This window comes from Convolutriloba macropyga, chromosome 5 (genome assembly GCF_964194025.1).
Source record: "Convolutriloba macropyga chromosome 5, txConMacr16.3, whole genome shotgun sequence".
Classification (NCBI taxonomy): domain Eukaryota; kingdom Metazoa; phylum Xenacoelomorpha; order Acoela; family Convolutidae; genus Convolutriloba; species Convolutriloba macropyga.
In genome coordinates, this window is record NC_134472.1 from 30,848,008 (window position 1) to 30,872,648 (window position 24,641).

General features: G+C 33.7%; 2 protein-coding genes across 3 annotated transcripts in view; one reads left to right on the forward strand and one right to left on the reverse strand.

Moving 5' to 3' along the window:
* The window catches only part of LOC142339313 (activin receptor type-1-like), a 361,804-nt gene that overhangs the window by 314,963 nt on the left and 22,200 nt on the right, over nucleotides 1-24,641 (forward strand). The window contains exon 1 of one of the 2 annotated variants that reach the window (XM_075389265.1): nucleotides 19,319-19,322. The exons of the other annotated variant lie outside the window; for it this stretch is intronic. The gene's annotated coding sequence lies outside the window, so the exon portion shown is untranslated. Of the gene's footprint in view, nucleotides 1-19,318; nucleotides 19,323-24,641 lie in introns of those variants that run through there. 2 annotated transcript variants of the gene reach the window in all.
* LOC142339314 (uncharacterized) lies at nucleotides 4,288-23,860 on the reverse strand. The gene is made up of 3 exons (XM_075389266.1): nucleotides 23,599-23,860; nucleotides 23,159-23,330; nucleotides 4,288-5,147 (listed from the first exon to the last, which is right to left on the reverse strand). Exons 1-3 carry the CDS (start codon nucleotides 23,667-23,669, stop codon nucleotides 4,518-4,520), a joined length of 873 nt encoding a protein of 290 aa, XP_075245381.1. The 5' UTR covers nucleotides 23,670-23,860; the 3' UTR covers nucleotides 4,288-4,517.

The window sequence follows — 24,641 nt, forward strand, 5'->3', positions numbered from 1 at the left end:
TTTTTTTAAAAAAATGGATGCTGGATTTGAATTGAACATAATGCCCAATCGACTTCTCTTTGGCCACTATGAATTAGTACTGAATCAAGCGTCTACTTTTGATATTATTATCCAGTAATGATTTGCTATAGCATCACTGTCCAGGCGGCTAAAATTATTTATATAGTGGCATGCAGACTCTCATAACAGTGAAAATAGGATGCACGTAACATAGCCTAAGCATTTCAATGTTCTTGGCCTCAATACTGCAAAAAGTATTGCTCGCATCAAACTTTCAAAGACGATGTCCTCATAACTATTGAAGGATAGAAAAAAACATGCATTGCGTTGCCAATCAGAAGCACATTAAAAGCAGCTTAACTTGAAATTAATTGGTTGTTTTACAAACATTTTTTTGGTTCTCATTTCACTTTTGTGTGCATAGCAGAGTTCACGAAAAAAAATCCTTTATCCTCTCTCTCTGTCTCTCTCTTTCTCTCTCTCTCTCTCTCTCCCTATATATATATATATATATATATATATATATATATATATATGATAAAATATAATTTGGTGTCTTATTTTCAATTTGAAAAAATTAAAAAAAACCGACAAAATCATTGTAATTTCAAAAAAAATGGATGCTGGATTTGAACTTAAGGTAATGCTCAATCGAGTTCTCTTTGGCCTTCTTGAATTAGTACTGAATCATTCGTCTTCTTTTGAGATTTTTTTATTCAGTAATGATTTGTTATAGCAGAAATCACGAAAATAAATTCCCTTATCTATTTTTCAGCTGCCTGAAAAAATAATTTGTGTATTTTCCTCCACTAGAGATCCTCCACATTTAAAGTAACTTTGACTTTCAAGTAAAAAATTACAAGAATGAATAACTTGCAGAACCAATTCCTGCAAACAATTCGGTTTCATTGGTTTCACTCCGTTCAGCTAATCACAGAGATACAAAATTATATGAAGTCACAGAATCCACAAAGGCATTTTTCTTCTGAGGTGGAAACAAAAGTTGTATGGGCTTGAAAACTTGTTTATTCTCACTCAATTACAGAAGAGTATTTTGCTTTTGAACCACTGTAAAAAATGTCCAATCCTCCATTTTATGAACCCAAAATCAGCTGAGCGTAAACTTACATGGACTTAAGATTCCAAAACTATCGCAAGTGACCTTTTCAATTTTTGGTTTTTCTCTCAAATTCAAATTAAAATTGTATTTTCCACAAATGTAGTTCTTAGGTTAAGCTGTAACATTTTAAACATAACCCTGCCATGACTTACGTGTCAGTTAGTTTCCATTGGAAAACTTTCTGAAGTGAATCGAAGGACGCTGAGAAATTGAAAAGACATTCATGAAACTAGAAAAGGATTGGATATTCTGTCTACCACTTCAATAAGTGCCATAATAATTTATTCCGTCCATCCCCATTTGTCACATTTCACTAACAAGTTCACAGAGGAAAAGAGATGTCAATAGTCACCCAATCCAAAAGAAGGTCTTTCCTCCGACTGCGAAAAATTGTGGTTTAAGCTCAGTTAATCACTTTAATCCGAGAACAGTTATTGATTTTTTTCTGAGAAACTTTTTCGTTTTCATTTTGCTCTTTGAGTCTCAGATTTTTCTAAAGTTCCCTGACTAATGTTTATAAGAGCATAATGCACAAACTTAAGCGATCATGGATCCCAAAACTAAGCGAAGGAAGCTTTAACGAAAAGTATTTATACGTCAACAAGGACAAATAAAGGAATCTGTCAGCCGAGACATTTCCAATTTGCTATTCAAAACATTTTCTTTCTCTCTCTCTCTCTCTTTCTCTCTCCTCTAAATGCCATACTTTGTTACCCAACTGTTTTATACAAAAATGTCTTTTTTGTTCGGCCAGAATTTCAGATTTAATTTTTAAAAATATAATTTGATGTCTTTTTTTCTATTTAAAAAATAAAAAAAAAACAAAAACCGAATAATCATTGTAATTTTTTTTAAAAAAAATGGATGCCGGATTTGAATTGAACATAATGCTCAATTGACTTCTCTTTGGCCACTATGAATTAGTACTGAATCATGCGTCTACTTTTGATATTATTCTCCAGTAATGATTTGCTATAGCATCACTGTCCAGGCGGCTAAAATTATTTATATAGTGGCATGCAGACTCTCATAACAGTGAAAATACGATGCACGTAACATAGCCTAAGCATTTCAATGTTCTTGACCTCAATACTGCAAAAAGTATTGCTCGCATCAAACATTCAAAGACAATGTCCTCATAACTATTGAAGGATAGAAAAAACATGCATTGCGTTGCCAATCAGAAGCACATTAAATGCAGCTTAAATTGAAATTAAGTGGTTGTTTTACAAACATTTTTTTCGTTTAATAAATCGCGCAAACTCATTTTTGAGTGCATAGCATAGTTCACGAAAATAAATTCCCTTATCCTTTTTTCAGCTGCCTGTTTCTAAATTTACATCATTATATTATCTCAAAGATATAACATTCTGTATTTTCCACTACTAGAGATGCTAAAATAGGTTCTAAAATTCTTCTATTAGCTATCGCCGCGTTATCACTTCATTTTCAGTTTTTTTAAGGAAATTTATGAAATCATTTAAATTAACTTTGACATTCAAATAAAAAATTACAAGAATGGATGTTTTGCATAACCACGTCCTGCATACAACGCGGTTTCATTGGTTTCACTACGTTCACCTAATCACAGAGATACAAAATTATATCAAATCACAGAATCCACAAACGCATTTTTCTTCTGAGGTGGAAACAAAAGTTGTGTGGGAGGAGATACAACCGCTATGTAACTCCATACCTCAACGAAACAGAACACAAGACTCACGTCACGCCGAAAGAATAAAAAAGAATTCTCAACGATATGCACAGTGTTGAAGTGAAGGACGCCATTGAGAACTACGCTCCATCCAAAGTTCTTGAAACAATGTCACCAAAGATATCAGAAAACGAGAAGACCTTACCAAGAGGCAGCAGAAGACAACTAGGGCATCAGTTGCCCAAAAAGAAGGACCCGATTGACACCCGAAATGCTCCTGAGGAACCCAGTGGAAGCCGTCAAGTTTCTGGGCCTCCAGACCTGCGAAAACCAAGACGATTGTGGCAAACAACAACAACAACAAAAATTGTGTGGGCTTGAAAACTTGTTTATTCTCACTCGTTTTCAGAAGAGTATTTTGCTTTTTGAACCACTGTAAAAAATGTCCAATCCTTCATTTTATGAAACCAAAATCAGCTGAGCTTAAACTTACATGGACTTAAGATCCCAAATCTATCGCAAGTGACCTTTTCAATTTTTGTTTGTTTCTCTCAAATTCAAATTAAAACTGTATTTTCCACAAATATAGTTCCTATGTTAAGCTGTAACATTTTAAACATAACCCTGCCATGACTTACGTGTCAGTTAGTTTCCATTGGAAAACTTTCTGAAATGAATCGAAGGACGCTGAGAAATCGAATAGACATTCATGAAACTAGAAAAGGATTGGATATTCTGTCTACCACTTCAATAAGTGCCATAATAATTTATTCCGTCCATCCCTATTTGTCACATTTCACTAACAAGTTCACAGAGGAAAAGAGATGTCAATAGTCACCCAATCCATAAAAAGGTCTTCCCTCCGACTGCGAAAAAAGTGTGATTTAAGCTCAGTTGTTCAATTTAATCCGAGAATGGTTATTGGTTTTATTCCGAGAACCTTTTTCGTTTTCATTTTGCTCTTTGACTCTCAGTCAGATTTTTCTAAAGTTCCCTCACTATTCTTTATAAGAGCATAATGCACAAACTTAAGCGAACATGGATCCCAAAACTAAGCGAAGGAAGCTTTTATTGCAAGCGTTTAGCTTCAAATCAAAGTCTCTCCACAAAATGCGTAGAACATAAATTTGACAATAAACAAGGTAGCATAGCTTGAATAATTAATTACTCATAGCTCAAATTCATTGCGTACGGGTTTTTAATCTGTTGTACCTATTTCTTGACGCCCATTTTCACTAAAATGATACTCAGGGCAATTTTACATTCAGTGGACATATATTATCACTCGAATTTCAACCCTTTCTGTGTTTTCAAGGAAAGTGAAACTAAAAGGCGATGGCTTTTTCGGATCAAGCATATAAATAGAAATGCATTATCATGAAAATGATTTTTGAATTTTTTGAAACTCAATCCGGATTGACACTTTTGTGAGCTCCAGCTCGCATTCTTATAATTTCCGCAATGAATATCCTCTGCTACTTAGCCTTCACCTTAAAAGCACCTTAAAAAAGACTATTTGGAAACGTCTATTTGAACTGCAATCGGCTTAGAAAACGCTGACTTCTGTATTGTAAAGTAACACAAAGAGTAAACGGCTCTACTGTAGCGGAGTAGCACCAATAAGGAACAAGAGAAATAGTGAACTGCTGGACAATAATTCCCATCTCTGTGTGAATCAGAGATGAGCATTGAAGCTTCTCAATGTTGGGGAGATGGCAAGACAATTTATTATGCTGAAGATTATTAATATGGCTTTTGATTGTGTTTTGTCTGGTTTCTGTGGCTGTTGTTGTTGTTTTGGTGGCTCTTCACGGCTCCAAGCATGCCGTGTGGATTTCTAGGTCTGAAGCCGCCGTTTTGAGAGTTCGGTCCGGCTTGCCGGGGTCCGTTATTGAATGCATTATTGCCATTGCCGTGATTGTTTTTCCATCTAGGGTGACCAGAAAAACGACTTTGAGGTTGGAAGGGTCTTGTTTTATGATCCATCTGATTATTAAAGTGATTGCTGGTACTGCCAAAATTTGGGTTCATATTGCCAGATAGTTGATTTGGAATGCTCTGATTTGGTGCTAAAGCTCCCAGTGCAGAAATGTTGTTATACCCTGAACTGTTCTGTCCTGATAAAGCACCAACGTTGCTAAGGATCCCATGGAAAGGTGTAGCTTGATTTCCGGGTTGAGCACCATAGCTAAGGTTGTCCATAGTTCCTGAGTGCTGGCTGATGACGTTCTGGTGTTGAGAATTGGCAGCTTGCTGGTTGAGCTGTTGCTGGCTATTTGTCGGCACATTGCTGATAGGGGGTTTGATTGCACTGTTGGTGTTCTGATATGGCAAGTTGTTGTTGTTTATCGACGGAGGATGGAAACCCTGACCCTATAACACAAGATGCGTTGAAAACAATCAGTTTTTTTATTCCAGAACAAGAAATTTTCTGCGAAATTGAGGAGTCTCCTTACAAATTGTTTCATCGATAAAAATTTTCCCAAAAGGAATTTTAAGCAACTTATTGTTTATTTATCGGAATGTGTACTCCAATTTTATGTGATATAATATTGTCGACAGCAGAGTTTCCTCGGAGCTATATTAAGATCTTTTTATGACAATTTAACAAGCGCGTTTGGAAACCGTAGACTTTGCTACCTGTAATTCGTCAATTGAGATTTATTCAGGCATCTAAGAACAAATATGAAGTTTTGCATGAGGTAACTGCTTCTCTTAATCTAAGATAAATTTCTCGTCTAAAACAATTGTCTGAAATTATAAAATGCTTTTACATAAATGCTACCTAACCTCTCAGCTGTACAAGAAAGCGGAATTAGCTGAGAATAACATAATCGGTGGGCTTTTTGAAAAAAGAACAAACTGAAAAGTTATCCTATTACAGTTGTCTCTGTTAACTTTGGGACAATTTTCGACGAAATCATTTTGGTGCCTCCACATTCAAAGCTCAAAAAAGCTTTAGCACATCGTAACGTTAATTTGTCAAACAAAAATTTACTGCATTTTTTTTTCGGCGTTCCATGCAAAAAGAAAATAAAGAAACTTTTAAAAATGGCCAAATTGTTCTGAACAGAATTAACCGTACTGATAATAAGCATTCATATTCGTCATCCCGTGCGATAACTGAGTTATTTCGAAAACGGTTCACTGATTGCCGTTCGTTTTGAGGGATTGAAATCTTTGTTGCTTTTAAGAACAATCCTCCAATTGTAATTTTTATTACTACTACATTTTCCAAGCGCTGTTTTAAAGAAAGGGCTGTACTTATAATTGTTCTGACTCCAATTGTGGGGGGAGGAACTAAATGCTCACCTGGGTCTTTTTTTGTTGTCAATTTTGGTTGATAGATATAATTCGCGTAGAGTCTTGAGTGATATTAGAAATCCCGCCAAGCGTAAAGAGGGTAAAACTATAGACATTTTAAAACTTTGTCCTTTTCGAGGAGTCATCAAGGTTTAAAATTTCGGGAGCATTTCAATTTTTATACTAATTTTGTTCAGATTTTTGACAGTTATTTAAAAGTTTTTGATAGTTTTGGCCCAATTAGGTTACCTTTTCCAACATTTATGAGGTTTGTAACCCTGAAGCGAAATGGGAGCCTTTTTTCCCCTTTTAGTTTTTAAGAGTACAACGATTAGGATTACGGGACCTAAAAGAGACCCCAAATATAGATTTTGGGTCTCTAGAGTTCTTTTTGTCTACTTGTCGCGTCCACTTGACTTCTGTTTTGGTTTTCCTCATGACTTTCTGGCAAAGTATAATAAAAGCAATGCATTTGTTTTAATGCTGAATATAAGCTTTTCTCTGAAATGGACTTCGGTAACTAGTGATTTTGATGACTTTCTCACTAAAAGTTTTCATTGAAAACAATTTAACTAGTTGTTCTTTTTGTTTTTTGTTGTAATGTTACTTAGTCTCAATACTGACAGATTTCACTGAATTTCCCACGAAGTCTCATTGAAAACAATTAAAGCTAACAGTTTATAGTTTAAACATATGAAACTATTTGTTGTAGCAACTATAGTAAACTTTTGTTTTGACTGTAGATATTGTCTGTGTAGTTTTGCCACTGTCTGAAAGAAAGGTCTCACTTATATCAGTAGTAGAATAAAATCATTCATCAATTGACTGAGTTCATGAATGGTTTCCTGTGATTGGGTACTAAATGTTTTCTGAACTAAAACTTGAGTAAAAATTGGATTTCTGACCGTTTTTGTTGTTGATTTTGTAGCCATGCCACTCAATCTCATTTATTAAAGTCTGCATACGCAAAAATTATCCATGTCTGAATCAAGAAGTCCGTTTCAATTGGCTTCTCATCATAAACATAAAAATGATGACATTTAATTAATGTAAAAATTTGAAGAATTTTAGAAATTTAGTTTTTTTTAGAATTTAGAGAATTTTGTTTTCATTCATTTGGGTTTTTGGTTTTCGTTTAACAGCGATTGTATCAAATACGTGTATGTAATAAAAAGTACTTCGTATCAAAAATAATAACTTATGGAAAACATTTCCCCTAAAAATTCTCATCACGACTTGAAAACTACTGTTACTAACAAGAGGATTTAGATCCTGTTCAGTCATACGTATGCGCTTTTTCATTTGAGTTTTTATTATTTCTATAGCAACTTTTTTAGTACAAGAGTCATGGCATACCTCACTTACAAGTTAGCTTGTGATTATCTAGCTTGATTGACCTTTATTTTAATTTGAATTATCAATTTAGATTTTTAAGTGATTGCATAGTTCATTTGTTAATACTATGCTTGTTCCCAACATTGTTAGTGAATTTAGTTATTCAAATTTTAAGATCAAAGTTTGAAGAAACGGAATTCTATTTAAAATAACAAAGCTAATGTATTATAACAAGCGTTTGACAACCTTTAGAAGCAATCTTGACATACTGAACTTAAGACATAGCTTGTGATGATCTTATAAGAGTGACCTTATTTGAGCTTTCAATATCAATTCAGATTTAAGAGTGCAGAGGTCATTTTTTAATTCTGCGTTGAGCTTCCAGAATTTAGTTGAAACTAATTAGAAATCCAATCAGCGAAATAATAACTAAGTTGTCACTTGAAATACTTCGCAGTTTGAAATTGAGACTGGAAAAAGGGTCAGATGTTTATTTCTGGACCTCGTATTTGTTCTTTCGACCTCATGTTTTTTTAATAATTTTTTAAAGCATGTTTTAGCGGTTTCAGACCTTATAAACTGTTTAATTACATTTTTCCAAGCTTTAGCCTCAGCAATTTTGAATGAAGATTAAGTTATATTCGGAATCTTTTTTGTTTTTATTTTTGCATATATGTTTTGACATGAACCGATAACTATTTTACCAGAACAATCCTTTGAGAAGTTCTAGTAGCAAACACGACGTACTTCACTTGTTACTTGTCTTGTCATTATGTAGCCGAAGTAACCTCTATTTGAACTTTATTTGACCTCTCTGGTCTGCAATCTCGGTTCAAATATATAAAAGAGCTCATAAGTCAATTCTTCTTCAATTTTGTGCTCACTTATAAGTCTAAATGAGAATTTAAAATCGTATCGGAAATAAACATCTGATTTTTTTAACTTAAAGTACATGATAGTTTCATATTTAGCGGGAAAACAGGATAGATTTTGATTTTTGAATTTCATTTTTTTAATTCGTTAAATTTTGCAGTTAACTTGAATAATTTGTCAACTCTCTACATGAGAAATTGACATATAAACAATTTCTTGTGTCATTTTGTCTGTTCAAGTGTTCATTTTAGTAAAACGAAGAAATTCGATCTCAAAAAGAACCGTTTTATTGCATAGACATGTCCATTTTTGTAGAAGTCTATCAAAGCCTAAATAATATAAAATTTTAACTACTTCTTTAAAGGCAGTCTGCTTCTGCTTCATTTGGACAAGATTTAGGATCAGCAGGGTTGGCCACCGCACAATAGGGATCCCCTTAATAGAGCGTTTTTCGAATAACCTCTACTGCACCATGTAACCAAAATTTAGATCACTGAATCTCACTCTAATCAAAATTTTGCCTAAAACAGTTTTGAGCTGTCCCAGAAACCATATCGCTAACAAAAATTAGGAAAAGCCGCTTGTGATAGGAGAAGTTAATATGAAAGCAAGCAAAATGAGCAATAAATAAAAGCAAGTTATTCATAGAGAAACCTTACAGCATTCTACAATGTCAAGTTTCTGTTCGACGCAAAAAATCAGAGAAGCAGCTCTGATATAGACTCAGTCAAAATAGCTGCTTCTCTGATTTTTTGCGTCGATCTCCATTTTTTCATATCTTACCGAAAAATATTTGTTGCCACAATTATTTTAGAAAAAAAGATCAGATTCTAGGTAGCTCGCTGAAATTGAAGGGAAGTAGGAAGAGTTATGATGGATACAGAAGTCTGGCACAGAATAATTTTTGTTATACTCTCCTGGTATTCCAATCACGCACACTTTCAGACTAAATCACGAGTTAAAAAAATGCATGTTGTGAAAATTAAGACCCAGAAAAAAGCCAACGAAGACTACAATCATCACTTGAACAACTCAACTACATATCTCTTTACGCTTTTGCATCACTATTTTTTCATGTTTTGGTAACTCGGCCAATAATAGAAAAGTGAGAAAAATTCTTGAAAAGGAAAAAACGAGCGTTGTGCAAAATTATCAGGCGGCAGTTAATTTGAGGAGTCTTCCGTACTCAGTAATCCTATATTTTTAATAATACTTAGTCTCAATACTGACATATTTAACTGAAATTCCCACGAAGTCTCACTGAAGACAATTAAAACTTACAGTTTATAGACATTTGAAACTATTTGTTGTAGCATTTATAGTAAAATTTTGTTTTGACCGTAGATAGTTTCTGTGTAGTTTTGCCACTGTTTGAAGGAAAGGTCTCGCTGATTTCAGTATTGGAATAAAATCATTTATCAATTGACTGAGTTCATGAATGATTTCCTGTGATTGGGCACTAAATGTTTTCAAAACTGAAACTTAAAGTTGAGTTCTGACAGTTTCTGTTGTTGTTTTTGTAGTCATGCCACTCAATCTCATCTATTAAAGTCTGAATACGCCAAAAATCATCCATGTCTGAATCAAGAAGTCCGTGTGAATTGACATCTCATGATAAACATAAAAATTATGGCATTTAATTAAAGTAAAAAGTTAAAGAAATTAGAATTTTAGTGTTTTTTAGAATTTTTGTTTTCATTCATTTGGTTTTTTGGTTTTCGTTTAACAGCGAAAGTATCAAATACGTGTATGTAATAAAAAATACTTCGCATCAAAAATAATACCTTATGGAATACATTTCCCCTCAAAAATCTTCTCCCGACTTGAAAACTACTGTTACTAACAAGAGGATTTAGATGCCGTTCATTCAAACGTATGCCCTTTTTCATTCGAGTTTTAATTATTTCTATAGCAAATTTTTTAGTACAAGAGTTACGGCATACCTCACTCACGAGTTAGCTTGTGATTATCTAGCTTGATTGGCCTTTATTTTGATTTACTTTATCAATTTAGATTTTTAAGTGATTGCATAGTTCAACTGTTAATACTAAGTTTAATACCGGTAGTGCTAGTGAAATTTTGTCGACTTGAACCAAGTTATTCAATTTTTAAGATCAAAATTTTAAGAAATGGAATTGTATTCAGGATTAATATTTTCTCAAGTTCGCATATGTGCGTTTATAATAATACAGGTAATGTTTTATAACAAGCGTTTGACAAACTTTAAGAGCAATTTTGACAAACCAAACTTAAGACTTAGCTTGTGATTATCTAATAATGTTTTAGCGTTTAACGATTTCAGATTTTCTAATAAACTGTGATGTTTTATAACAATTTTCCAAACACTAGCCTCAACTATTTTGAATGAAGATTTAGTTATATTAAGGATCGTTTTTGTTTTTATTTTTGCATATAGGTTTTTATATGAACCCATAACTGTTTTACCAAAACAATCCCTTGAGAAGTTGTAGTAGCGAACCCGACTTACTTTACTTGTTACTTGTCTTCTGATTATATAGCCGAGTTAACCTCTTTTTGAACTTTATTTGACCTCTCTGGTCTGTAATCTCGGTTCAAATTTATACGTGAGCTCATAAGTCAACTCTTTTTTTACTTTTGTGCTCACTTATAAGTCTAAATGAGAATTTAAAATCGTATCGGAAATAAACATCTGACTTTTTTTACTTAAAGTACAAGATAGTTTCATATTTAGCGGGAAAACAGCATAGATCTTGATCTCTGGATTTCAATTTTTTTATTCGTTAAACTTTGCAGTTCACTTGAATAATTTGTTAGCTCTCTACATGAGAAATTGACATATAAACAATTTCATGTGTCATTTCGTCTGTTTGATTGAGACAAGAATGTGGATCAGCAGGGTTGGAGCATTCTGTGCCACCGCACATTAGGGATCCCCTTAATAGAACGTTTTTCGAAAAACCTCTACTGCACAATGTAACCAAATTTTTTATCATTGAATCTCACTCTACTCAAAATTTTGACTATAGGAGAAGTTAATATGAAAGCAAGCAAAATGAGCAATAAATGAAAGCAAGTTATTTATAGATAAACCTTACAGCATTCTACAATGTCAAGTTTTTGTTCGACGCAAAAAATCAGAGAAGCAGCTATTTTGACTGAATCTAACTCCATTTTTTTAAAATATTTGTTGCCAAAATTATTTTAAAAAAAAGATCAGATTCTAGGTAGCTCGTTAAAATTGAAGGGAAGTCGGAAGATATATGATGGTTACAGAAGTCAGGCACAGAATAATTTTTGTTATACTCTCCTGGCATTCCAATCAAGCACACTTTCAGACTAAATCACGAGTTAAAAAGATTCATGTTGTGAAATTTAGGACCCAGAAAGAAGACAAAGAACACTACAATTTTCACTTGAACAATTCAACTACATATCTCTGTACGCTTTTGCAGCACTATTTTTTCATGTTTTGGTAACTCGGCCAATAATAGAAAAGTGAGAAAAATTCTTGAAAAGGAAAAAACGAGCGTTGTGCAAAATTATCAGGCGGCAGTTAATTTGAAGATTTTTCCGTACTCAGTAATCCTATTTTATTTTATTTTATATATACTAGCAGGCCCGCAAAAGCATAACAAGAACATCTTATAAAAGAAAAGTTTTAAATTTAATTTTCGTACCACCTCGGGCTGGAAAACATGCCCCTCATTCATCAGCAATAGATATTCCGTTACATTACTGTCACGTGATCGCAGTCAAGATTGCCCAGACGGAGGTCGGAGACGACATCAAACACCTCAGGTGGGGGAGTGCCGGTGGCGACTGTACCAATTGGAATGTGTTTGGTTCAGTATATTACCTCCAAGATCCAGCAATTTTGTGTTCAACTTTATTGGCTCGTTAACTTGCATATTTAAGGAGCAATAAGACTCGTAAAGATAACCGCCTTCTACAAGGTGGCGTAGCGTAACACGTGTAATACTTTAGGATGAAAGTTTAAGGAGCCTTTAAAAAGAGAGAAGAAACAAGATAATGAAGGAGAGAAAACAGACCAAAAAGAAAGAGAAAAGAACGACAGAAAAGAAACAAAAGACAACAGAAAGGAAAAAAAACAAGAAAAGAAAGAAAAGAAAGAAAGACGAAAGCGAAAACCACGAGATAAAAGAAAAAAGACAAAAAAAGACAAAATAGAGAAAAAAAGAGGAACAAAAAATAGAAGCAGGAGAGAAAAACAAAAAAAAGAAGAGCAAAAAAAAGAAAGACAGGAGAAAGATAAAAAAGACAGAAGAGAAAGAGGAGAGATAGATAGAGAGAGAAAAAAGCAAGTGACACAAGGAGAGAAAAAATACAGAGAAAAGACAAAATAGAATGAAAAGACGGAGAGACACAAGAGGGAAACACAGGAGAGAAAAGAAAAAAAGTTGAACCGAAAAAGAGAGAAAAGAAAGAGAAGCGAGAGAAAAGAAAAGAAAGAAAGAGAGAAAGAAAAGTAAACCAAAAAGAACAGAAAAGAAATACAAAAAACAAAGACAAAAACAGAAAAGAAACAGGAAAGAACGGCAAACTAAAGAGAGAAACGAAAGAGAGGAACAAAAGAGAGAAAGATTGAGAAAAGCAGGGAAAAAAAACAGTCAATAAAGATAAACGAAGGAGAGAGATAGATAGAAAGAGAAAAAAGACAGCAAAAAGATAAATTAAACAAAATTGAAAAGGGACAGAAAAGACAAACAGAAAGAATGAGAGAAAAAAAATGAAGAGAAACGAAAGAAACAAACAAAAGAGAAAAGGCGGACGAAAAAGAAAAGGAAAAAAGAAAAAAGAAAGAGAGAGACAGAAAAGAAAAAAACAAAAAAAAACCAAAGAAAACAGGTAGAAAAGACGAATAGAGAGAGAAAAGACAGACAGAAACAAAAGACAGAAAAGAAACAGAGAAAAGAAAGACAAAAAGAAAGAAAAGAATAAAAAATGAAGGAAAGAACAAAGAAAAACGAAAAAACAGAAATGAGATATAATGAGGGAAAAACGAAAAGCAGAAAGTCAAAAAAAACAACAAAAAAAAGAAAAGCCAAGACCAAGGCAGAGGCGATCAAACGGAAAATCGAGGTTTTTCCCATTTCTAAAAAAATTTGAATCTTAGCTTTTCTTTGTTCAGGAATATATAATTTGCATCACCAAATAAGAACCCATGATTTTCCGTAATTTTTGGTCATTTTGCCTAGATTTTCCTTCTCGGTCGTTGACTTTCTTTGGAATCTGAGTATTTTCGGTCATTGAACGCTTCCGAATCAGTTTTTCGGACATTGACCGAAAAGCGCGTTTTCGGTCATTGAGCTCTACTTATGAGTCCGCTTAACTATGCTTGTTCAACAGGTCTCCTAAACATGCCAACCGAAGCTCTTAAACATGCAGCTCTATAAACTGTCACTCATTTAAAATATAAGATATATATATATATATATATATATATATATATAAATATAATAATAATAATAATAATAATAACGAATTCAACCAAACATGGTTACAACCAGCTTGGTAGTCCCCTGATTAGGGGAGAAATCCAGTTTCAGTAATTAAAATTTATCGAAAACTTTCCATCCTGAAGTGTAACTTTTATTTTTGAATCTTTTCACTGCCTCCCTTTCCAAAAAGCTCTTCACTTCTCTTCGAAACTGACATGAATTTTTGTGTGGTGAATAGTTAGAAAAACTGTTAAGTTGAGACAAAGAATTATTGAATAGGGCCACTCTATAAAACTAAATATTTTCAGAACGTTTCCGCAATGTTAATCTGGCTTCAATAAAAAATTTTTCACTTGATCCGGTCTTGGGACAACCAAAAGTTATTGACCAGTGGTCTGAGGCATTCAAAGAAGTTAAGACCACTAAAATCTTGTTAAGCAGAATTAGGTTGTAAAGTACTAGAAAATAACTGAATGGCAACAGGCGATTTCGAATTAGGCTCTCAACGTATTCTTTGTCACCCAAAAATGAACGGCAGGTTATCCATTTTAAACATGATCTTTGCAGTCTTTCCAAGCGTTGCAGATACTGTGGTCCTGGATTCCAGACATTTGACGCATAAAAAACCGAAACGAATACATATGTTTTCACCATTGTGCATTTGACAGTTTCTTTTGTGGTGCGGGGTATAACTCTTCCTAAATGATTCAGTTTTTGATACCCCTCCTTTATGGATATTCCGAGGTGACCATTCCAAGTCATGCTGGATGTAAAAATTAAACCGAAGTCTATAATTTGTTTTTCGTTTTGATGACAATGCCTTCTGCAAATAACTTTGTGGACGAATCATATGTACTTTTGTATGAGAACACGAGAATGCTGAATTTGTCAAAGCTGATTAGTTTGTTTGAAACAGACCATTCGATAGCTCTATTTATATCAAACTGAAGATCTTCACTTGAAATCTGTCCTATTATTTTCGTATCATCGTCATAAAGAAATGTTTTATTAATAAGTTGATCAGGTAGGTCATTTATGTACACGGAGAACAAAAACACAGCAAATATTGATCCCTTGGGACCCCCGCTTGAGATTTCAGAGAAAGCCGAGTAACTGTCTGCAATTTTTACTCTCTGCTGTCGATTAACTAGATATGAAGCAACAAAATTCAAAAACTTTTCATCAAATCCAAAACGAGCGAGCTTTTGAAGAACAGTATTAAAATTAATCGTATCAAAAGCATTAGCAATGTCCAAGTAAACTGCTATTGGGGATGAATTATCATCTAAAGCGTGATATAAGTTATCACAATATAGTATCAATTGGGTTACTGTTGAATGCTTTTGCCAAAAACCATGTTGCGCAGTGCAAAGCTTCCTTTCGACTGTCTTCTTAATGTGTTTGTAAACTATTCTTTCAAAAACTATAGAAATTGCACAGAGCATTGCAATTGGTTTGTAATTTTTAATTTCCGTTTTGCTATCATTTTTGTGATGAGGACGCACGTGTTTATTTTTCCAGACTTAGGGAAATTGGCAAGCGTTAAAATTGTTCTTGATTTAGCTGTCGCAAAAATTTGTACGCAACGTTGTTTGTTGAAATACAGAAACCCTCGATAAAAATTTTTGTCCTTATGCAAGTATAAATTCAATTCCACCTCTAATTTTCTAATTTTCTCTGACCTTTTGTTTGTTTTCCTTAGCGTCTTCAACTTGTTTTCTAGGTGTACACTATGGGAAGACATGTAAGATGGTGCATCAAGCCTGCGTTTTGTTATATGAGGCATTGATTTTTCGCAAGCTTTGTAAAAACTCCGATAAAAAACAATGAAGCAAGTCATTGGGACACCTGTTTGACAGAGCTGGGATTTCAAAACAAAAGAGATTAATAAGTTCCAATCTGCCTTGTTGATGTTGAGTTTTTGGAAGAGAGGCTTTTGTTCTTTTTTTGTGAGTCTGACAGAAATTTCTGCTACGAACAAATTGTGCTCAGAGAAGGAATTAGTCTCAACCGCTAGGTTATATTTCTCCAGATTAGTGCACAGAAAGATGTTGCGACAAAAGTTGAAGTTGCGGATTGAGCAAAAGTTCAGAGCATCTACTTCTTCTAAGAAACTTTTTTCATATTCGTTACTACTAGAAAGTGTATTCCAGTCAGTATGTGATAAATTTACATCACCATTAATTATTAATTTTTTCTGAGTACTAGAGTTGAAAAGCCACTCCAATTTAAATAATAATATTTGTATTGAACTTGAAAATCAGTATCAGAAACCCGGTATTTGCTGTTTTGTGGAGGGTTTTACAAGGTGATGAATATTAAAACAAGGTCGTTTAGGAAATAAACATAACATGACCAAAAATCAAAGATTGTTTCAATTTCTGTCACTTGACTGAAATAGAGATTTGTATTGTGAGCAATAAGAGTACCACCGTGAGTTCCAACTTTTCTATCTTTTCTTGACTCCACAAAAAATTGCAGATTTAGGAAAACTTCTGGATTTCTTACCTCATCTGTGAGCCATGTTTCTGTTAAGCAAAGTAGGTCAATATCACGTTCCTTTAGTAAAAAATCAAGATTCATTCTGCGATCAATTGTTAAAACCGACCGGCAGTTCAATAAACCTATCTTCATTACTTGTTTTTCCTCTAGTCATGAACGTGAATTTGTCTGATGATCATTCTTCTTTCAATTTTTTTCTACTGAGAGAGTTATGTCTACGAACAAGTTTTCGACTAACAACGCTCCTGATCCAATTTTGATTTCTGATCTGTTAATGTTCAGTTTTTGAGCACGTTTGAAGCGATAGTCAAGTAACTTTTTTTCCTTCTCCCAATTATCTTTGGATAAGAAAGCTTTCACGAAAATATTTTGAGCTCTCAGTTTTTGATTCGACATCAGGAGCAGTCGAAAGTTCCAAGGATTAGTCAACTTGACTATAATTGGACGTTTTCTTTGTGTTGCTTCGTCAAACTTTCCCAGCCGGAAGACATCTTTAACCATGATTTTGTCAATTCCAAAAGCTTGTGCCAGCTCTTCTACTTTTTTTTTCTCGTAGCTGATCAGCGCCACAAAAAAAGTTGTTCCCGTACTATCTTTGGGTTTCTCAGCAACTCGGTTTTGGTTTTCACTTTTTTGAAATTAATTTTTGTCACTTGGTGTTTTTGCAGAGAGCTGTTTTTCCTTTTCGGAAATTTTCGAATTCATATTTGTGTGAACATTTCTTATGCAATCGTGAATTTCAGTTTTGATTGATTCCATTTCAGATTTCAAGTTGCTTTTCATATCCTCAATTTTTTTTGAGATAATTCATCTTTAATGTTTGACTGATCTTGACGAACCACGACTTGATTTCGACAAAGTAAACATGCCCGAAAACATCCATTAATATTCCCCAGTGTTCTAAAAGTTTCCTTTGACAGGTCTGTGCAGGAACCATATGAGACACTTGAAGCATTGTATGCTAAATGCAGTACAATTGTTTCCACATATACCGCATAGAAAATCTTCACAAGACGCTTCTTTTGTTTTAGAGCCTTTTTGTGAGGCATGTTATTTTTTTAAAACTGCCCAATGGCACCTCACGGAACCTGGGGACAGCTTAAAACAATACTTCTTCAGGGATGCCTCAATGCTGCAAAACCTTTTGGGGGGACTTTTCTTCTTTTTAACTTCAATAAAACAACCAAATAAATGGAACGATCTAACCGGATATATTGAGTCCTTTTTCTAGCTTCAGAGTGTTTTTCCACCTCAAAATAACATTCAGGACGCAAAAAAAATAAAGCTTTCTTGTTCTGGAATTTTTGATAATTCTTTGATATATCAAATCTTTTCTCTGCGCTTTATATATATATATATATATATATATATATATATATATATATATCCGTGATTATTAGATAAAGATGGTGAATTGATTTTAGGGATGAAAACGACTCGAAAATCAGCTGCATATAAACCAATTTCAGTGCGAAAAAGTCAAGATACAAAACTGATCTTAGCTCCAAGGTTTATAGTAGGGGTCGCAAGGGTTACCCAATATGGTTTGCTTCTGAATAAATCCTTAGAAGCAATTCTCAAGGGATACCATAGATATATATTTATATATATATATATATGTATATATATATATATATATATATATATATATATATATATATATATATATATATATATATATATATATACATGCACATTTATTTAAAACAATTTTAATATTTATTTTAAAAATTAATTCAGAGTTTCCTTAATAAACTTGAAACAATCTTTCAAATTGAACAGAATGGTTGAATAAAGTTGTTCGAGGCACCTTAATCGAGAGAATTTTGTAATAGCTTTGCCATATTATTTGCCCAGTGGTGCCCCAGACGAGAGAGCAGATTATCTTGTAACGTCTTGTAAGATTCTTGCGAAAAAGTTTGTCTCCTACGAGAAAGTATCTTGCAAAGGAAAATGACTTGTTAAATCTTGTAACACAGAAATTTATCTTGTAATAAGATTTCTGCAAAACTGATAATCGCATAGGGAGAAACTATTTCAAGAAATCATCAAATGCAAACAGAATGATTAACTTCAGTTTCTTAAAGTTTACTATTCAGTTTTCCAACTTATTCCAAGCACAAAATCATCTCAGCCTGTCTGAAAACTGGAATTTTTAGTTTTGAATCGCAACTCATTGATGGTTTGTTATATCAGACATTGGAAGAATGAAAGCTTGATCTCAGAGATATATTTCAATTCAATTATCAATAAATAAATGGAAGCACTTTTTAAACCGTTTTAGATTTGTGAAGATAAAAACTCATTTGCGAACTATATACTAACCACCAATATAACCATTCATTTTACCATAAAACATTAGAACTCTAAATTATTGTTTATTTCTCAACAAAAACAGTCTTCTTTGTTTGTCTATTTAAAAAAGACAAAAAAATACAAGGAAATATCAATATCAGTTTAAAGAGCTGCATTATGGGTTCAATTGTAATCAAACGTTGATGAATGCGCTAAACTTATCCGAATTGTAACGCTTGATTTTTTTCTGAAAACAGAAAACAATAACCACGGAAACCATTTTTGCAACTAGTTGTAAACGGAGCCAAAAATTGGAAACTTAATCCTATATTGGATCCCAAAAAATTCTCCGAAACAGAACACAAAAACTATACGAGTTTTTCAAAAAAATGTTTATTATCTTAAAACTCGAAACTTGGAAGCTGCCACTGAACAAGTGCTATGCTACACAAAATTTGGTCAACATGTTTCAGAAAAAAATACAAAAACCGAACTTTTACAAATTGCAAGTTTTGAAATTTATTTTTTATAAAATGGAAAAAGATTGATTGCAATGTATTTAAACCAAAACGCCAATTTTTTTTGCATTTTTTCACAGAAGGCCTTACAAACATATAGAGTTTTCAATTTTTGATTTATCTCTGGAGGATAACTACGAAAATCGCTACCAAAAGCAAAAGCAAGAAATTGGGCAATTTCAATTTTCAGTCATTCAAGTTTTAAGATAATTTCTGTTACTATTATCCTGTTCCGGTTCAATTCTCACAGTTATCTTAATAAATTAAAAATCTTATTAAATGGATAGAGCGGGTTTGGAATCGTTAAAAATCAGAAACGAAGAAACATTTGGCTGACAAGAAACGTCAGACGGTACAGATTTGAGCAAATTTTTACTATAAATTTTCTTAGCAAGCATGCAAAAATTTTTTGCAATTTTTGAAAAAAAAACGTTTGAACAAGTGATTAAATTGTTAACTGAAAATGATTTTTGAAAGATTTTTTTTAACCAGAGTGAAAACCCGAGATAAAGATCGGGGAATCCTCGAAAATTAATTCACCTAATGGACACAAGTTCACTGACTTTCCGGAGAATTAGAATAAAATTGACGACCTTCTTACCTCCATTACTTTCTTGGAAATCCTCCGGTAATTTTTTAGTTCAATTTCCTCAATCTAATGAAATCCGCACTGTTGTCTATAACTAATTTTTTCTATGAGAACAAAAGAGAACTATGGTACTTTTGAACATTTCAGGCAGCTAATGAGCTCTATGAACAGCAAAAGCAAAAAAAAACATTTTCAGAGCAATCTTAAAATTTCTAGAAGACATCATGAGAATAATCGAAAAAACAAGCCTTAAATTACAAAACTTGCGCCGGACATCGAATCGACACGATGAAAAATCGAAATTATTAAGTGAGACACAACAAAAATTACTTTTTATCTTATTGGCTGTAATTATACTCTATTCGAAACAGTAAATATGAGATTAGCGCATTTGGTGAGGCCTCGACAGCCCGTGGGAATTGTTAAGGGATTATTACAACTTAACATATTATCAGGACCAAATAGGTCGTACGCTCTTTTACGTATGTGTTTAACAATTCATTGGCCAATGTTCAACTTGAAGAACTTTATTGTCAATTAATACAATAGATAGTGGAAGTTCATAATTACACAATGATAGGAAAAATACCAAAATACAGAACAGTGAAGCAGCATTTTCCATGACTACAATCAAAATTTGAATGAAGATTCCTCTTTACCAGCCACTTCCCCATCACCTTGTGTAGAAAACCTTATATCTTCTTTTCAGTCAAGCACTAAATTTTGAAAAAAAATTAAGCACTATCATGAGTAGAACATCAAGATGATGGATTAAATAACTGAAAAAAATTTAGCTAAAATTACAAACCGACAGTTTGTGATCACCGTCAGAAAAACACTGCATTTACAACACAAGAAATAACGAGATCCGGAATTTTTAAAGATAATTGCGGTATTTTTCTATTAACGGTCAGGAACTGTTGGTCTGGAATTTTGGGAACAATAATTTTTATGAGAAAATTTACATTGGAAAAATTACCACCGTGAAACAAAACCCCCCACCTTTTGTAATTAACATTTGAGAACCGCTGCAACCAGAGAAACAATTTTTGTTTTCTAGCAAACAATCAATGACTGAGTCACAACGTCTTAGAACCGGAGCATGAATTTCGGAACCAATCATTTGAACCAATCGGAACCAATGGAAATAAAAAATAGCCAGATCTGACCAGGAATCAATACTGACAAAATCAATACTGACAAATCTCAATACAATCAGAATCGAAATTAAAAAACATGAGCATCGGTAAAAACTATTATACCATTTTAGAATATTAATATTGCTAAAACAATCATACAGAATCAACGTAATCAACTGTTTGAACACTAAAGATAAAGCCCAAAACCGACACCAAAAAGGACAGGATTTTAAGCATTAATTCTGTGTAAGCTTAACTTCTGGTAAAAATTTGACCTTTTTAATTTGTCATACGCCAAGTATCTTCGCTTATTTTTGTGCTTAGTGTTCAATAATTAATTCAATATTAAGTTCAATAGTTATTAGATAAAGTTGCGGTCTATCAAAAAATTTGAAAAAATTGATAACTCAACTTAATTTTTTGTACCTTAGGCCATATAACGTTTCATAATCTGTCCATACCTATGGGTCGCTTATCTATACAGAACAATTGTTCTCGCTCGCTTCATGTTGCATTGATGTGAAACTTTTTACATTCCGCGCTTCTCTTGCCATTTTACATCGGTAAAATAAAGCGGGCGCTAAGAAATTTAAAATTTTGCTAAACAAGTCCGTGAATTGTGATAACACGAAAAAAAAAATATCGAAGTTAGAAATTGAGCGGTGAATTTCTGTAGTGCGGATTATGGCAGTACTAATAATTTTCCATTCAAAGCATTATACAGGAGTTTCTACAATTCACCGCGTCAACCACGATTCTTGGATAGCTTTACAAGTTCTAAATAAGTACTCAAAATTATTTTAGGCGTTCATTTTTGTCTAAATACTCGAAAACATTTTAGGCGTTCATTTTTCTACTCAACTCCTTGACAGTTCAATTTTTATCCAAATCTTAAAGAAATAATCGATGACTTCTCAAATATGTAATGTCTATCAGATTAGCGAAACAATCAGTTGCGGAAAACCCACGGGGAAAAAAACACTTCTTTTTAGATAGGAAATAAACCCCCAAGGAAATAGACCCCCGCAGAAAACCCCCCACTTTACTATTAAATAGCTGCGCATTTAGCGCGTTTGGCCATGCCTCGCGGGCCATGGCCATGCCTCACCGGTCCGTGGGACTTGATATGAAACTATCACAACTGAACAAATTATCACGACCGGAATTCAATTTTATTATCATAAGCAAATCTTGTGTTCCAAGAAATAAATCATGTCGTTTCAAATGTTTTATAACTTCAAGACAAACCAAAACCGTTGAGTTTTCCGGTGGTTTCATTGGCGCTGCTTTTCTACTTTTACAATTTAACCCTGTGCTTCAGGTAAAAAAAATAGGCTTATTGGCAAAAATTCTGCAGTGTTTTGTCAAAAATTAAAGAAATCTGCAAATATATTTGTCTTTATTTTTTAATCAACAACCATCATGTTAGCCTACTTGATACACGCAACATGAATCTTTGATTTGAAGATTTCCGAGGCATAATATGTGAACAAAACAGCTACATGCACTTTTAAATAAATAATGAGGTGCGAAAAACAGAATTGCTGTTTATTTTAACATGAATAATAATTTACCAGGAAAACATTTTTAGTGAAGTAGACCTTTTGTGTTTGTTCAGTGCAAGTAGCGCCAGTGTAGTCCCTCTTATGGGGGTCTTGAAATATTTTCTTGTTCAAGAGAACACTGATTGCCGCTGTTTCACATACCAGTGCAAACTCAGTTTGTGATCTATTATTCTAGCATCGCGTAATTTTTGTGCTACGAACATTAGCAAATTCAAGTAACAATAAAGCGCGAGATACAGAAGGTACTTTTTCAAGTGAATTCAAGTAAAATTTTATTTGAAGGGAGTAATATGAGTAAGGGGGTGCTGTAAAAGTAATCATTGGGGAAATTCACTGGCCGTTTCAGATCACGAAACTTGTCAAATTGTCCTGTAAAGAATGCAGGATTTGTATATCATGTATTATATTTTATTGTAAAGATGTTTCTTTTTATTTCATCTCAAAAACTCTGAACACCTCTCCGATTCTGTCGACCCTATTAATGCTTGAACATCTGATGAAACTCTTAATTTTCTGGTAATCAAGCGAATGAGCAGTTTTAACTGCACGTTTTTTATAGGGTACATCTTTATTTTACCAAAGGAAAAACAATCTTTCATCGGCTTGGCGATTAATAATAATTAGCGCAGCAAAACTGCTATTAGCGCAAAAGCATATTCAATTTTTGCTTGTGATTATTACGGCTTTAAGTTTTGCCGAAATTTATTTTAGAATTGGAGGAACGAAAATGATGCATTGCGCTTAATAAATTGCTCGTAGAAGGGTTACGAGGTGGCGTTCATTACTTTCGATGCAAAAAAGTGAAGTAGCAAAATTATACGAACTAAATTGGTGTTTTCTGAAGAGTTGAAAGTAGAAGGCACGCTGTCTAACTCAGGGTTGGGACCACTTAAGAAGGGCGTCTCCACAAACAGCATGCAAAAGTCACCTCTCTTCAGAATAGTTCCACCCTTCATTAGTTGGATTTGCAGACAAGACCGAAACACCGAAGCTTGTCTAAAATGATGGAAAAATGCATAAACTTTTTTAAGAAAAATTTTATATGCAGGCTTTGAGGTTTAAAAATGTGTGCTGTGAATCTTTCAGAACTTATTCCCAACTTAAAGTTGAATGTATTTACCCTTAGCAAAATAGCTCCAAGTTACCTTAGTTGGTTAGTAACTCGAAAACTAACTTATCTTGTACAAGATCCCCAAAACTTAGAATATAATAGTATAATCAAGTGAACTGATATAATATTCCCCAACTAATAAAGAGAACTAACGCTTTTTGTAAGAAAATAATGTCGCCGCCATTGACTGTTGCACCCTGATCGTCCCACAAACTTAGTGTCATTGAGCCTGACCTGTCAGCTACCTTGAAACTCTTGATTAGGTTGCCTTCTTTTGTTGTGATTGACTGTTCTAAATGGATCAAAGTAACCCAGTCTACCCCCCTTACTTAGTTGATTTTTGCAAAGGAAGATAGTTGTATTGCTTTTTGTATAAAATACGAAACAATCAATTAGATTTAATTTTAGAGCAAGCAATAGGATTGCCTCTCAATACTCCATGAAATCTTATTATAGGCCGGCTTTAAATTCACTGACCAGTCAAGAAACTTCCGTAAATAGTGAGCTATGCGAATACTCGTAACTGCATTTGCTGCAATTAAGGTTTTAATGTTTAGCTGTTTAACTTCTGCGAATTCAGCAAATTCAGGTTTTTGTTATCAATTAGTGAAAATGAAATCCTTAAATAAACCATATCCTGAACTTTAAAGTTCGCTGGCAATTCGACATATGGTCTGTGGACCATATCCTAAAGCTGACGAGGCCTTCCCGGTAACAATCTAGTCATTAGTGTGCTCTTAACTGCTTTTATGTAGTTCTTTTGAAAGCGAGCTAACTACTATGTACGAAGTCTCTCTTTGTAGTGCTTAGCTTCAACCAATTAACAATTGTTGGCAGTTATCTTCCCACCCCCCTCCAATAAAAAAAACAATGAAGACTTCTAAAATATTGTTCTTGACCCCCTCCCCATTTCTTTTATCGGACCGTGCACGCTCCTTCTGGATCAATTATTTCAGCCCCCCCCCCCCCCCCCCCCCCCCCTCCTTTAAGCCCCCCAAATAAATTTGTTATAGCACATTACTTTGTTAACTTGCATGCCACTATGCTCGCGCGGGGGGGGGGGGGGGGGGGGCGAACGGCGAACAGTTCCTCTATTTCAAAAATAGGATCTTTTCAACAATTGCCCCCCCTTTTGCAAAAGGGGGGGCTATTCTTGAATAAATTTAAGCGAGCTATTTATTAACCAATCAGAGACG

What these genes read in the sequence shown, in the direction of transcription:
- LOC142339314 (XM_075389266.1), bottom strand. Translation starts at nt 23,669, where the DNA reads ATGACACTAAGTTTGTGGGACGATCAGGGTGCAACAGTCAATGGCGGC. An exon ending in ATTATTTTCTTACAAAAAGC is followed by an intron (nt 23,331 to 23,598) that starts GTTAGTTCTCTT and finishes CCATCATTTTAG; the next exon opens with ACAAGCTTCGGTGTTTCGGT. An exon ending in CTTCAGAAAACACCAATTTA is followed by an intron (nt 5,148 to 23,158) that starts GTTCGTATAATT and finishes CTTGTGTTATAG; the next exon opens with GGTCAGGGTTTCCATCCTCC.